Source organism: Haliotis rufescens, unplaced genomic scaffold, assembly GCF_023055435.1.
Source record: "Haliotis rufescens isolate VD_foot unplaced genomic scaffold, xgHalRufe1.0.p SCAF_34, whole genome shotgun sequence".
NCBI classification, from domain to species: Eukaryota; Metazoa; Mollusca; class Gastropoda; order Lepetellida; family Haliotidae; genus Haliotis; species Haliotis rufescens.
Genome location: NW_025964046.1, coordinates 3,229,746 through 3,246,642, shown reverse-complemented (window position 1 = coordinate 3,246,642; position 16,897 = coordinate 3,229,746). Strand labels below are relative to the sequence as shown.

At 41.7% G+C, this 16,897-nt stretch overlaps 1 protein-coding gene across 1 annotated transcript in view; it reads left to right on the top strand.

Moving 5' to 3' along the window:
- The window catches only part of LOC124148331, a 109,462-nt gene that overhangs the window by 24,834 nt on the left and 67,731 nt on the right, over positions 1–16,897 (top strand). Inside the window, exons 8-11 of the mRNA XM_048380963.1 lie at positions 5,216–5,299; positions 6,785–6,897; positions 8,312–8,404; positions 9,228–9,320. Of these exons, the coding sequence (XP_048236920.1) occupies positions 5,216–5,299; positions 6,785–6,897; positions 8,312–8,404; positions 9,228–9,320 (383 nt within the window). The remainder of the gene's footprint in view (positions 1–5,215; positions 5,300–6,784; positions 6,898–8,311; positions 8,405–9,227; positions 9,321–16,897) is intronic.

Genomic DNA, 16,897 nt, shown 5'->3' with positions numbered 1-16,897 from the left:
CACATTGTGGTGAACAAATTGCCTCTCCAACATGTAACTTGATTACAAATTATGACAAATTTATGAACATGATGTCTATACTGAAATATGTCAATATCCTTGGCTTACTTCATAATATCTATCACTGGATTGTCTGGTCCAGACTCGATTATTTACAGACCGCCGTAATATAGCTGTAATATTGCTAACCTTGGCTATCTTGAGAGGAAACTTCTCCTGCCCTTGACCGGCCTGGATGTTTTCTAACTCTAGCCTTTATTAACAACACCTTCACTCACTCACTCACCCAACAGGATTATGTCACATGCATCACATACATCTCCATAGCTGTAAAACATAATATGGCATTTAATAGAAAGTACTTGATAGAAAGTTCCTAATGGACTGTACATCCGGACGTGACCCGTGAAGATCCGGGTTAGAATAGGTCTTCAGCAACCCATGTTTGCCGTAAAAGGCGGCTATACTAGTCGTAAGAGGCGACTAACGGGATCGGGTGGTCAGGCTCGCTGACTTGGTTGATACATGTCATCGATCTCTATTGCATGCATCGATGCTCATGATGTCAATCACTGGATTGTCTGGTCCAGACTCGATTATTTACAGACCGCCGTCATATAGCTGGGATAATGCTGGATGCGGCGTTAAACAACAAACAAACATTCAGACGTATTCTATATTGCAATCCTATGTACTCTCTGTCATTCTATAATTGCTGAACAGGATTGGGATACGACAAGCACAGTACATCTTTTAAATGCTTTTTCATAAATTTGACATTTCAACACATTTTATCCAGAGATTGTGATGACATAACTGCTAACTTATCTTTGAGAAGATTACGAGTTGTGATTGTTCATTGGATTAAACACTGACTCATAGTGCCATGTCTTGTGAACGTCTTAGAACAAACAACTGAAGTAACAACGACTACGTCATCGTCACCAAGGGCAAAAGTGACATCAACATCAGCAGCTCAAGCCACTACTACGTCCACTGCCCCCGGATCTACTCACTCAACAAATGAACCTACAACCTCTGTAACGGATACAAGTAGCACAGGGTTTAAGAATGAAAGAACCAAAGACTCTACAAATCCCCAAACACCCCCCGTAAACTCCATGCTGCCCCTGCTTGGCGGAACCATTGGCGGCGCTCTGGTTCTACTTGCTGCCGTCATCACCGTCTGCTGCTTACTCCGATCAAGGAAACAGAGGCACACCGATGGTTGTAAGTACTGTATTGTTCACAAGAGAGTGAGTGAGGGAGTTGGGTTTCGGTTCAACGCCGCTTTGAACAGTTTTTCATACGTTGCCGCCACTCCATCTTCATATAAGAAGCCGTGTATGTCAGTAGCAAGTAATGGCGAAGTGAATTCGTTAGACTTAGTGTGTTTGGGTAAATGCTGATTTGAACTGTATGTCAGTTACATCATGGTGTGTCAGCTTGATGTGGGAGGGAAGCCAAGTGATGCAGGTCTTAGGTGTTTACCAATTTGGTGAAGCGTACGAGCAGGGATATGGTGCTGACAAACCTGGAAACAGGGATTCGAACCGACTAGACAAATAATGAGGAGGAACCGGGATTCGAACCCAAGGCCACAGGTTCCTGGCAAGCCTACGCGACGCAACTCTGCACACAGAACTCCGGTGCCTTAGGGCGAATGGGACATCAGTATCCCAAATATCGTTTACGACCTCTCGAGAGGTGATAATGAACTGATGTTATCAATTAATATCATCGTTCAGGGAATTTGTTTTTCTTGAATCACATTTGCTCAAATAGCAAAACATTTATTGCCAAAAGTTTTTACAAAATAAATAAATGTTTGTGCATGTTACCTAGTATATACCAGTTGTAGTTACTCCGTAGCGATAAGTGACGTAGGTATTGGCGCATGTTGTTTGAATGATATGAATCCAATGCTGTACTATTCATTCTTCCTCAGCTGCTGAGCGGCCTGTCAAAGGTCATCCCAGGTATGTATGTCTAGGTATTTCTTCATCTTTTCGCGAACACCTGACATCATCACTGTTTGATAGTGTTTAATAATACAAGCTGATGATATTGTCGGAAACGTATGATGGACTCTACCTTTAGTGGAGGTTTCATATGATTGTGGGAGTGGTTTTGTCACTTTATTTAATTAAAAAAGGATTGAAAGAGCGAAGGATATGTGATGTCATGGATTGTCTGCATAAAATGAACGTTGTTGCTGTTGTCTGAGACTCGAATATCAGCATGGTACAGACAGTGCAAGATCCTTATCCACAACTAATACATAATTATCTTTTAAAAAACAAAATAACAAATGATTCAGTTATGTGAGTGAGTGAGTTGGGTTGGGTTTAACGCCGCTTTTAACAGTATTCCAGTTATATCACGGCGTGTCAGCTTAATGTGGGAGGAAAGCCCGAAGTGATGCAGGTCTCAGACGTTTACCACTTCGGTGAAACCCACGAGCACGGGTGTGGTGCTGACAAACCGAGAAACATAATTGGGGCGAACCGGGATTCGAACCCACAATCCTAGGTTTCTGGCGTGCCCAAGGGACGCATCTCTCCACATCGAATCGCGGCGCCTTAGACGACTGGGCCACCCGTGTCCCCGATTCAGTTATGTAACAGAGTGCCAGCTTGATGTGGTCGGAAGGCTGAAGCTGTGCAGGTCGCAGACGTTTACCACTTAAATGAAACCACGAACACGGGTATGGTGCTGACAAACCTAGAAACATAGGGATTCGAACCCATGATCACAATGAAATGCGGCGTCGTAGATTTATTAGTGTGCTAATATAACAAAGTAAACTAAACCAAAGGCAGTTCAATTTAAATAATGCGACATCTCTGAATTTCAAACAATCTTATTCCAACAGGTTTTAACTGAACTGATTTATTCATGTTGTATGTCAACACAAACCGAATATGATGTAATCATACACATTTAACTTATCAGAAATCAAGATCCGGAACAGGGAGAAGATGATGGTCAGTACATATAAATACGAGATTATTAAATCACACATTCAGTTTTGAAGTGTTTTATTAAAGAGGGATACAATCTATACATGACAAAACTGTAAACAAATATCAACAAATGCAAGAAACTTTCTTTCTTTTTTTCCTCTGTCAATATCAGTATCAATATTTCGTTGAGGCAAATTTCCCCATCCACTTTGCAGTGATGGTGGGTAATCCCATCTACAGCAGCTACGATGGGGGCGTGGACTATGCCCAGATAGGTGGGGCCAGACAGACAGCAAGCACCAAGGGTGAGTCTTTGGTATATATGACAAGGGGGAGGTATGGGGACGTCACTATGTCAAGATAGGTGGGGCCAGACAGACAGAAAGCACCAAGGGTGAGTCTATGGTATATATGACAAGGGGGGGGGGGGGGGGGGGGGGGGTATGGGGACGTCACTATGTCCAGATAGGCGGGGCCAGACAGACAGCTAGCACCCAGGGTGAGTCTATGATATATATTACAAAGGAAGGTGTGGGGACGTCACTATGCCCAGATAGGTGGGGCCAGACAGACAGCTAGCACCCAGGGTGAGTCTATGGTATAAATGACAAGGGGGAGGTGTGGGGACGTCACTATGTCCTGATAGGTGGGACCAGACAGACAGCTAGCACCCAGGGTGAGCCTATGGTATAGATGACAAGGGGGAGGTGTGGGGACGTCACTATGCCCAGATAGGTTGGGCCAGACAGACAGGCAGCACCCAGGGTGAGTCTATGGTATAGATGACAAGGGGGAGGTGTGGGGACGTCACTGTGTCCTGATAGGTGGGGCCAGACAGACAGACAGCACCCAGGGTGAGCCAATGGTATAGATGACAAGGGGGAGGTGTGGGGACATCACTATGTCCTGATAGGTTGGGCCAGACAGACAGCACCCAGGGTGAGTCTATGGTATAGATGACAAGGGAGAGGTGTGGGGACGTCACTGTGTCCTGATAGGTGGGGCCAGACAGACAGCCAGCACCCAGGGTGAGTCTATGATATAGATGACAAGGGGGAGGTGTGGGGACGTCACTATGTCCTGATAGGTGGGTCCAGGCAGCCAGCACCCAGGGTGAGTCTATGGTATATATGACAAGGGGGAGGTGTGGGGACGTCACTATGTCCTGATAGGTGGGACCAGACAGACAGCTAGCACCCAGGGTGAGCCTATGGTATAGATGACAAGGGGGAGGTGTGGGGACGTCACTATGCCCAGATAGGTGGGGCCAGACAGACAGGCAGCACCCAGGGTGAGTCTATGGTATAGATGACAAGGGGGAGGTGTGGGGACGTCACTGTGTCCTGATAGGTGGGGCCAGACAGACAGACAGCACCCAGGGTAAGCCTATGGTATAGATGACAAGGGGGAGGTGTGGGGACATCACTATGTCCTGATAGGTTGGGCCAGACAGCCAGCACCCAGGGTGAGTCTATGGTATAGATGACAAGGGAGAGGTGTGGGGACGTCACTGTGTCCTGATAGGTGGGGCCAGACAGACAGCCAGCACCCAGGGTGAGTCTATGATATAGATGACAAGGGGGAGGGGTGGGGACGTCACTATGTCCTGATAGGTGGGTCCAGGCAGCCAGCACCCAGGGTGAGTGTATGGTATATATGACAAGGGGGAGGTGTGGGGACGTTACTATGTCCAGATAGGTGGGGCTAGACAAGACAGACAGCACCCAGGGTGAGTCTATGGTATATATGACAAGGGGGAGGTGTGGTAGCCTGGTTGTCAAAGCGTTGAATCTTCAATCCAAAGACCCGGGTTTGATTGCTTACTTCGCCGCTAATAGCTGCAAGATTCCCCACGTGGCCATAATGTTGCAACCCTATGTCTGGTGTCCACCGTCGTTCTGTGGCTAAAACCGGGGAAAACCCCGCCCACTCATTTAATAAACTTATAGCTGTATGCTTGGACATTCCTGTTGTATTGATAAATGATCCGTCAGCTTTTAAACGTTCACGAAGTCGATTGACAAAAGTTTCATTCATTGGAAGGGGCCTGTTTCATTCTTTCCTTTACCAATTCTGACGATTTTTTAAAATTTAAATCCATCATGTATCAAGTAGATGGATCAATTTCTCGAAATTTAAACATTTGATCTATGGGTCTATCTTGAAGGTCTCGTACACTGTTTTTTAATCATTGGCACTGATTCATTTGTAAACATGTCTCATGTTGTACTGAATACTGTCTCCTTTAGACCCCCAGGCGTCCCCTGGTACATCTCAGGAGGTTGCAGACATATACGCCATCCCGGATAAACAGCGTTCATCAACACTGAATGGTGAGTCGCAGGAAAACTGTGTTAATGAATACTATTTGCCCGAAAATCATGGACAAAAGAATTCTACACATTTTACAGATAACATAGAATTGTTTGCTGGATAAACTTAATGTCCTGAAAAAATGTCTTAGGATCCTCCTTTGTGGATATCATGTCTAGGGATCCTCCTTTGTGTTTATGATGTCTTGGGATCATCCTTTGTCGATATCACGTCTGAGGATCCTCCTTTGTGGATATCATGTCTTAGGATCCTCCTTTTTCGGATATCATGTCTTGGGATCCTTCTTTGTGTTTATGATGTCTTGGGATCCTCCTTTGTCGATATCACGTCTGAGGATCCTCCTTTGTGGATATCCTGTCTAAGGATCCTCCTTTGTGGATAGCACGTCTTAGGCTCCTCCTTTGTCGATATCACGTCTTAGGATCCGATTTTGTGGATATCATGTCTTAGGGTCCCTCCTTTGTGGATATCATGTCTTGGGATCCTTCTTTGTGGATATCCTGTCTTAGGATCCTCCTTTGTGGGTATCATGTCTTGGGATCCTCCTTTGTGGGTATCATGTCTTAGGATCCTCCTTTGTGGATATCACGTCTGAGGATCCTTCTTTGTAGATATCATGTCTTAGGATCCTCCTTTCTCGATATCATGTCTTAGGATCCTTATTTGTGGATATCACGTCTAAGAATCCTCCTTTGTGTTTATCACGTCTTTGGATCCTCCTTTGTGGACATCATGTCTTGAGGCAGTGTCCGAAAAAATATTGTCTCACAAAAAAGATAAATGTGCAGGAAAATTGCATATATGGACAACTTCTGTTCTACAATTAGGAGCAACGTTTCGGTGTAGGTTAAACACTAAGTTTGTTATCCATATATGTCCTTACTTAGTACTCCACCCGTGAAGATCGGTGGTAGAATAGGTCTTCAGTAACCCATGCTTGCCATTAAAGGTGACTATGCTTGTCATAAGAGGGGACTAATTGGATCGAGTAGTCAGGCTTGCTGACTTAGTTGGTGCATTCATCGTGTCCCAATTACGTGCATCGATGCTCATGATATCAATCACTGGATTGTCTGGTCAAAACCAGATTAATTACACTCCGCCGACATATAGCTGGAATATTGTTGTGTGTGGCGTTAAACAACGATCAATCATTGTTCTTACAAAAGTCTATATATGTACCGAGTACAAAGAAGTGTGAAGGTTAGTAGCCTTTCACACTCCAAATATTTGACGGCGGTCTGTAAATCATCGAATCTGGACCACACAATCCAGTGATTGAAAAACAGAAATACTATGTTCAATCTGCGTTTTTAATTAATTAAAGTTTCATTAATGAGTCATTGTGTCTTTGATATACGTTCTTGGACTATGGTTGTAATAGTTATTTATGCATTGAACATCAGTAACCAAATTATACACATATGTGTACATGTACATACTAACTTTTTGAAGTAGGATGTTGTTGGTAACTAAAAAGTTAGATTACCATTGTTTCTTGAAGCGGAGGCCGTTGCCTGTGATGTGTACAGCGTCGTACAGAAACAACCCAAGTCGGAAGGCCAGGGAATGTCACACCAACCGACGGACAAAGATGGTAGGTCAGATTAGTATTGCCGAGGGAGTGATAGAGTGTGGTTGTACTTTTAGCAATATTCCAGCAATATTACGGCGGGGAATTCATACAGTGCATCCATATGGGTATTCGAATTCGATTCACAGAGCTACCATACCTTCCATCTGGCTTTGCCATTATGTACATGTGCAAAATGTCTTTTTGAAGTAGGATGTTATTGGAAATATAAGATAGCTATCACAACGTCATTTCTGGAGATTCGAACATGCCCTTTGTCGATATCACGCCTTGGGATCCTCCTTTGTGTTAATCATGTCTTAGGATCATCCTTTGTGGATATCACGTCTTAGGATCCTTCTTTGTGGATATCATGTCTCAGAATCCTCCTTTGTGGATATAAAGTCTTAGGTTCCTCCTTTGTGGATATCATGTCTTAGGGTCCTCCTTTGTGGATATCATGTCTTAGGGTCCTCCTTTGTGGATATCATCTCTCAGAATCCTCCTTTGAGGATATCATGTCTTAGGTTCCTCCTTTGTGGATATCATGTCTTAGAATCCTTCTTTGTGGATATCATGTCTCAGAACCCTCCTTTGTGGATATCATGTCTTAGGTTCCTCCTTTGTGGATATCATGTCTTTGGATCCTCGTTTGTGGATATCATGTCTTGAAGCAGTGTCCGAAAAAATATTATACCTCACAACAACGATAAATGTGTAGGTTTATTGCATATATGGACAACTTCTGTTCTAAAATTAGGAGCAACGTTTCGGTGTAGTTTAAACACTAAGTTTGTTATCCATATATGTCCTTACTTAGTACTCCACCCGTGAAGATCCGGGGTAGAATAGGTCTTTATAAACCCATGCTTGCCATTAAAGGTGACTTTGCTTGCTGTAAGAGGCGACTAATGGGATCGAGTAGTCAGGCTCGCTGACTTGGTTGGTGCATGTCATCGTGTTCCAATTACGTGCATCGATGTTCATGATACCAATCTCTGGATTGTCTGGTCAAGACTTGATTATTTACTCTCCGCCGACATATAGCTGGAATATTGTTTTGTGTGGCCTTAAACAACGATCAATCATTGTTCTTACAAAAGTCTATATATGTACCGAGTACAAAGAAGTGCGAAGGTTAGTAGCCTACCACACTTCAAATATTTGACGGCGGTCTGTAAATCATCGAATCTGGACCAGACAATCCAGTGACTGAAAAACAAAAATACTATGATCAATCTGCGTTTTTAATTAATTAAAGTTTCATTAATGAGTCATTGTGTCTTTGATATACGTTCTTGGACAATGGTTGTAATAGTTATTTACGAATTGAACATCAGTAACCAAATTATACACATATGTGTACATATACATACTAAATTTTTGAAGTAGGATGTTGTTGGTAACTAAAAAGTTAGATTACCATTGTTTCTTGAAGCGGAGGCCGTTGCCTGTGATGTGTACAGCGTCGTACAGAAACAACCCAAGTCGGAAGGCCGGGGAATGTCACACCAGCCGACGGACAAAGATGGTAGGTCAGATTAGTATTGCCGAGGGAGTGATAGAGTGTGGCTGTACTTTTAGCAATATTCCAGCAATATCACGGCAGGGGATTCATACAGTGCATCCATATGGGTATTCGAATTCGATTCACTGAGCTACCATACCTTCCATCTGGCTTTTCCATCTGCGATTATGTACATGTGCAAAATGTATTTTTGAAGTAGGATGTTATTGGAAATATAAGATAGCTAGCGATAAATAGCGAAGAACAATGAAGAGCGAAGTGCGGTTTATTTCATCAACATTGTTCTATCATTAAGTCATTTCTGGAGATTCGAACATGCGCTTACAACTTGATGACGTATATAATGGACGACGTTGTTTTTGAGAAGGGAGTATCTAGTGAATTGTTCCCCAAAGATGTAGCTCGGCTACTAAGATAAACGCGATGGCCAACAATCGCATCCAAAAGTGGGTGAGATATTACAATCATCTTTGGGAGAAAAGGTACAGGGAATCGACGTGAGGATTGAGAGAATTTGCGGGAAATACCCATCTTTCATGGATTCCATTGACGGAGTCATCATTATTGAAATACGGGTTAATATTTTGAAAGCTTGTACATTTCATCATCATCCTTAAGAGGCTGTACATGATGTTGATGTCTCATGTAAGAAATAAACGTCTCATAGACTTTCTTTATCGTACAATAAACACTGCAGGGAGAATAAATCACTCGGAGCTGCGCCCATCATGGTTTATTCTCCCTGCAAGGTTTTATTGTACGATAAACAACCCCCACTCGTTGTTTATTTCCTAACTAAAAGTTAGATTACCATTGTTTCTTGAAGATGGGGCTGCTGAATGTGATGTGTACAGCGTGGTACAGAAACAGCCCCAGTGAGAGGGTCGGGCAGTGTCAGTCCACTCGACAGACAAGGGAGGTAAGTCAGATAATGTTGTCGAGTGATTGAGTGATAGCGTTTTACGCTGAGATTAGCAATGTTCCAGCAATACCACAGATTGGGATCCCGGGGGTGGAATTCATACATCGCATCCATATGAAGATTCGAAATCGTTTCGCTGGGTTACTGTACCTCCTGGCTTTATGATAATGAGATAGACAATCATGTTAACATATGAATATTGGCAACCAAAATGTTCGAGTCAGTTTTCATATGTTGTAACTTCCATCAGGGCGTGGGGAGTCCTGGTTACAATAGGTCCCAAGAACCCTGCTTGTCATAAGAAGCGACTGAATGAATCGGGTGGTCAAGACTTGAACCATACACCGCCCGCCATGATAAAGTGGAATAAACTTTGCGAACAACAATCAAACTGAAGACGAACGGGCACACTGGTGTTCTCATATTGAAGGTATTCGCGGCACCGAATCACTATGTGCCCGAGCTTTGTTTGTTTGTTTGTTTGTGGCTTAACGCAGCACTCAGCAATATTCCAGCTATATGACGGCGCTCTGTAAATAATCGAGTCTTGGCCAGGCAATCAGTGATAGGCATCACGAGCATCGATCCACGTAATTAGGATACGGTTACATGCATCAACCAAGTCAGCGAGCCTGACCACCCGATCCATTAGTCGCCTCTTACGACAAGCATCGTCACCTTTAACCGCAAGCATGGGTTGCTATGCTCTACCCGGATCTTCATGGGCCGTCCGAGCTTTGATTTCTTCCATAGCTGAGCAAACGAAATACTTCACTGATTGATACCGAATCATTTACGTTAAATATACCTGAGCTGAAGGAGGGTCCATATTTATGAGACATTCTGCCTTTACTCGTCTTAAAATATTGTTTGACAATTCTCAATGCGTGGGCACATGTAATAAAATAAAACCGATAAAAAATGACTTTGTTTTTAAAGGTGAGATGACTGAGCTGTACAGCTAGGTGTAGCGTATAGAAGCCACAAGATCATGGGTAGTAAGACAAGATGAAGACTGTGGAGTGGACTGTGAAGTGGACTGTGGGGTTGACTGTGAGGTGGAATGTGAGGTGGACTGTGGGGTGGACTGTGAAGTGGACTGTGAAGTGGACTGAGAAGTGGACTGTGAAGTGGACAGTGAAGTGGACTGTGAGGTGGACTGTGAAGTGGACTGTGAAGTGGACTTTGAGGTGGACTGTGGGGTGAAGCTTCTTTTTTGTGAATTATATATTCTTTGTTACCTTTTTATGATATTTACCAATTTATTGTTATTCTGCACAGATAATTCAGGTCCAACAGGGTACAGTTTACCAGAAACAATGCTAAGAAAGTACATGCCACAGGACAAACCTGTGAGCCCTGCAGCTCTTTAACGTGTTAGACAACATATTCAATGTACAACTAATGATCGAGAATGTCTATTCTTTTAAACCAAACAGATGATAAATTACAGGGATCGGATGTTGTCACACCCAATTTATCTCTTGCAACGTGTTGTCACATAATCTCTTAAGTAAATTATTATGGCTTTCTGCGGTTTGACAATTTAGCATCGAATAATGGCTTCAACAGGAAATATTGCTTGAGTAAATCCTATGAGATATCGCTACAATGGAACTGCATCACGCTTTGCATACCATTGTGACGTCATCGTTACAATGCCGTCACTAATCTACCACAGACGCTGGTTAGCTGTAGTTTATACACACAAGACACTGGTTAGTACTGTTTGCATTGGCAAAAGGCTAGAAGATTGATTGAGGACGATAAGAATAATCTCACCCGCATGTCTTTTGATATCAAATATATCAACACGAATTAAAACTTCGATGCTTTGGTTTAGATTTTTTATGTAACCCATTTTATGTATTGAAATATGTAGAATTTGACAAATATATACTTGTGACTCAAACTGCTTATTTTGCTTTTAATATGATGTGCTTATGTCACAGTTAGTAATAATTAGCACGTGTCATTATTGAATACTATGTTGTATTATTTTTTCAAATACATTCCGAATGGTTCATTTGTCCTTGCATCAAATTCTCAATAATACCGTCAATCATATACACCAGTGTTACTGATGTTGTTAGATACAAGTCACAATATGGCTGAAATATTGCCCATGTGACGTAAAGCTTTAACTCACTCACTCACTGTTAGATACAAAAGTGATCAGTAGCGTCCTGAAGCACACTTTTTCTTCATGATCACAGTTTAGAAATGGCGTCTCTCTGAAATGCAATGACGTCACCATGGAATGTGATCACGCCATGACACAATGGATGACGTCACATGCTCGTTTTGTTACTAATTCTTTTAGTTACTCAAAACGAATCTCCTTCAATATATGTTGCTTAATAGTATATTATATATGTTGTTTCTTTGTATTCAGTATGTGTTTGAAAATATAACTAACCGAAATTATATATGTTGATTATGACAAATATGTTCTTGTGACTCAAATTGTTCATATACTGGTAATTTGTCTGTGTCTGGACTAGTTATTCTATGTAAAAAGGATGTATTAACAAATACATGTACCTCGTGCACATTGTTCTCAAAAGCGAGGAGGTGGTGTTATTTTTTTTTTCTTTTATTGAAAACAATAATATTAGGGGTGAACACTTCTTAATTTTTTCCCACCATGGATACCCACGAGCACATCTGAACACACTCTGAACTCGGCTCTTTAATACAACGTCAATTGTCAAGCAAAGATAACAGAAACTGCTTCATGTCAGGAAGGAAATGTATGAAAATACTTTTTGGGGATTAAAAATAGGATAAAAAGAGACGCACCGATGCCAGAGACATCCTTTTTTAACCAAGGACGTTTTGATGTCATTTTGTTAATACTGTGCTGTATCTTGTTTTTCAATATAACTCTTTGGATGGACACATTCTCCTGTCTTCAATGGATAAGGTTGAAGGACAAACTCTTAACCGACCAAAAGACCACACATAATGATTTGTATTTATCACTTACTGTATTTGGATAACTGTTTTTTTCTTTATTGGCGTTTCTAGGCTGTACATTGCATTTGTAACACAACAGAAAATAAACTTTTGCCCAGTGAAATAGTTGAGTTTTAACTATGATGTTTGAGACGAGCTTAACATATTTATTAAGGAATTGTGTTGTTTCCTTTGTGCGGAAGTGTTGGTCACAAATGTTTAACCCACATTATTTCCAAATTGCACCCTTTGACGTCGATGACTCAACGTTATGAAATTGAAAGCTAACAAAACAAGCAGACTGAACAATGGAGAGATGACGGGGTACAATGGAGTCCTGTTTGCTCATGTGTTTAAATGGACTGACATTGCTTAGTATCGCTCAGTCACAAGCTAACATTACACGAGCAAGGAAGATGATGATAATGATGATGATGGGTGATATCTGTACGGATTCTGTGGACGGTAAGTCGCCTGTTTTACAGGACTGGAGTTATTTTGAAAGAAGACTATTCTCGTTTAAAGATTGGCCGAGACAAATGAACCACTCGTCGGAAGATATGGCTTGATTCGTCTATTTGAATCGTACTGATAGCTGCTATTGTTTTAAATGGGACATTCGTCTGAAAGGATGGGAAGCCACTAACGACCCATGGGTAGAACATGAGAAGTGGTCCCCGACTGTCCCTACATTAAAATGGTCGGTGTTGTGAAACACGTACACACGAAGGAAGCTACTTTCTTGAGATAAACCACCGACATTGTATTTGAATTGACAATTAGACGCATAGGTAATTTGTTGGATAGGTCATTCGATTTCTCGTCGTCTTGCTTGATGGTCGCGAAAGGTTTGGAGTGCAAATCAAACCTGTCATGGCCACTTTGGCAACCGGTGAAAAGGCCACCTTTAACACCTGTAAATATGTGTTGCGTGAAGCTGACCAACTCAACGAAACAGTCATTGTGCAGTCATCCAAGTGGTTTCAAGACCGCGCTCAGTGTGTTCAAGATACCAACATTAAATTTCTAGATGCCGTGAAAGCAAACAAACGAGTCATCGTGAAGAAAATACCTCCGGAAAGAGTTCTGGTAGATGAAGTGGAAGCTGTCCATGTCATCCAGAATATAGAGTCTTTGTTGACTTTGTGTTGGCCTGATGGACTGAAGATTCAGGGATCACTTGTTAGATTGAAGAGAGGCACCAAAAACAAACATCCCGTTACATTAATGATCTGTTCTAGTCATGACATTAAAGTTCACAGCAGGACATGTCTTGGTACGCTGCAGCAAGTGAGATCTCTCATACCATTACAAGGTGAGAACGACCCAGATCCTGACTGGAATTAAGATGATATCCTGATATCAGATAAGTAATCAGACACCACAAGCATACAAGAGCACTGGCAACCCCCAGTGGACTTAAGTGATGATTTATGTGAGGAACAACAGGAAATTATCAAGCAGATGTTATATGTCTTCAGTAAGACAGATGCTGATATTAGGACAATAACTGATTTGAAAATGGACAGTCAACTCACTGATGATGTACCTGTACAGAAGTCATAAGTGTCCATACCGAGGCCTCTTTACAAAGGAGTTAAAGATTATCTATTCTCCTATGCCCAACAGTTACGCAACATTACAACAACACACTTAAAAATGGAACACGATGTGCGTTGCAGGGCTGAGATATATTTCTGCAATTGCGTAAGCATACATAAATTTTGATGTTGCATACCTCAGATCTTACATACATTGAAACATACACTATTTGATCACAATTAACTTGCTGTTGCCCGACACGTAAAACCAGAGGTAAACAACTCCTTTAGAGAAAATACTCTGGAACCGTGTTCCCTCAACGACTGCAAACAGCAGTCACTTAATCACATCATAGTGTATTATAATGGCTGCTAGCCTATGAACATAAGCATATGTTACTGACAACAATATACACAAACACTGCATAAACTGTAATGGGGCACATTTACTCCCTGTATTATAACGGTTCTTCAGTCCAGAACATCATCCTATGAAAGCACAACATCAGCTTACATTAGTATTATATTGGCTCTTCAGCCCAGAGCAACATCACGTCGTACGACTGTACATACAGCAGCATACATTAGTATTATAGTGGCTGTACAGCACAGAGCAACATCACATCGTACGACTGCACATACAGCAGCTTACATTAGTATTATAGTGGCTCTTCAGCCCAGAGCAACATCACGTCGTACGACTGCACATACAGCAGCTAACATTAGTATTATAGTGGCTCTTCATCCCAGAGCAACATCACATCGTACGACTGCACATACAGCAGCTTACATTAGTATTATAGTGGCTCTTCAGCCCAGAGCAACATCACATCGTCGTTTTACTACGCATACAGCAGCTTACATTGTATTATAATGTGCTCTGCAGCCTTGCGACAACAATTCCCGAAAATATAACAAATCTGAATCTGTCCCCACTGTCACAAATCTGAAACACACAGACAACAGATTAAAACGTTGAAAATGCAATACTTTTCACATAAAGAAATAGAAATAATCTAATGGCCGTGCTTGCACTTAGAGCGAGAATGAACAATTCAAATCTTCACACTCCTTAAGTACCCCAGTTTAACGCCACCTAGCGGGGCGGACTACTCACTTACACTAACTCTACACAACGCTAGGAGAAAGTAATTTCCTTCTAATTCATCTTTCAAACGAAAGAAATAATATTTCTCCTATGCCCAACAGTTACGCAACATTACAACAACACTCTTAAGAATGGAACACGCTGTGCGTTGCACGGCCGAGAGCTACAAAGAAAGTCAAAGACCAAGAGAAAGGTAAACTTTCATTCTGTTGTTAATACTATCCTTAATATATCCGTCCTTAGCATTCTCACTTTCCCATCTTCCATGTCTTTTAAACATACGGTCTGGTATGCCGCTGTTCGCTGCTGCTGTAGCACCACCACTACGTAGACTGCAGACAATAACTTTTAATGTTCGTTACAAAGGGGAACAATGCATCTAAGAAACGTTCCCTCAGTCTAGTGTAAGGCATAGGATTGTTGCCTTTTCTTAACACATAACCAGACGCACATTTGCTGAGGTTTCTAAAAAACAAACTGATGAGAATCTGCCGGAATACCTGCAAGTTTTAAATATTGTTTCAAACATTCAACTGGACACAATTTCGATTGAGTTCTACTAATAACGAGCCAGGCTCCGTCTCTATATACATCTGTTTTAGACTTTTCAATAAAAACTGTCATGTGAGAATCATAAAATATTATATCCGAACGAGAAATATTAATCATTTCAGAAGATCTTAAGAATCCAGCATAAGCCAACAAGCACATTGCTAGTGTTCTCAAATCAGACAAAGATGCATTTACAATTCTTGAATCGTACAACCTCTCAAGAATAGCAACAGTAACTGGCTCCTTCTTAACAACAGACTTAGCCAATTTACATTTAGCTGCTTCTAACACATTTTTCACAGGACCATTTTCAGTAGGACTCTCAAGCCCCACACTACAATGTGCATGCCTTAGACCATAGAAGGCTGTAATGACAGGTGACACTGTATCACTCTGTTGGACAATAGATAAAAGATAAATAGCACAATGTAAGTGCGAAATAGGTAATACACCCGGCATATTATTCATTTTTGCCCACCTTTGCCAAGCAGCAAAACCATATGTATATTTCTTGACAGTGGACTCGGCTCTCGACTCTGACACACATCTGTAACGTTGAAAACATCAATCAGCGATAATCTACAAGAAGAGCAAGCATGTTAAATTGCAAATCTGTGTCACCAAACATTCCTCCTGGAATCCAACTAGCTATATAAGACTCACTGAAAGTAGGCAAATACATACAACTGTTAACTTGCGGAATAAACATTGAATTTGAATTTAATAAAGGCCAGAAACAAGCAGAATGCCACTCGGAGACGACAAGTGTTCCCGTAGCACCACATTGTGCTAGATGCTTGATTGTTTGTGGAATCAGACAAATAGGGGGCACAATCCAGCTCATTGTTCCTTTCCAGTTCACAGTAAAGCAGTCCACAGCAGCACATCCAGGGTTACTATAACGTGAATTAAATACCTCTAATTGGGTGTTATAATAGGTCGCAAACCGATCAACATCATGAGGGCCCCACTACGCATTCACGTTTTGACAAATGTTTTAAGCAATACCGCAGTCATCATAGTCGACCATACGACTAAGGTAATCTGCTTTCTGGTTCTCATAGTGAGGGATCCACTGTAAATGTAGATCAATACCATTTTTCACACATAAGTCAAATGTTTCTAAAGCAAGTGACTGTAATTGGATCTTCATACTCCCTTTCTCAATAATTGTTGCAACAGTTTTATTGTCTGTGAACCACTTGATACTCTGGTGTGATAGACTAGACACAAAACTCTGCAACACCATATGCACAGCTTTCAGCTCCCTCCACGTCGAGCTAAGCATTGCCTCGTCCCTTGACCACTGCCCATGGGAAGGGACATTATCCAATGCCACACAGTAGCCACCGTTACCAATATCACTGGCATCTGAATATCCGAGTTTCCTTGAAACTTTTGTCTGAACTAGATAT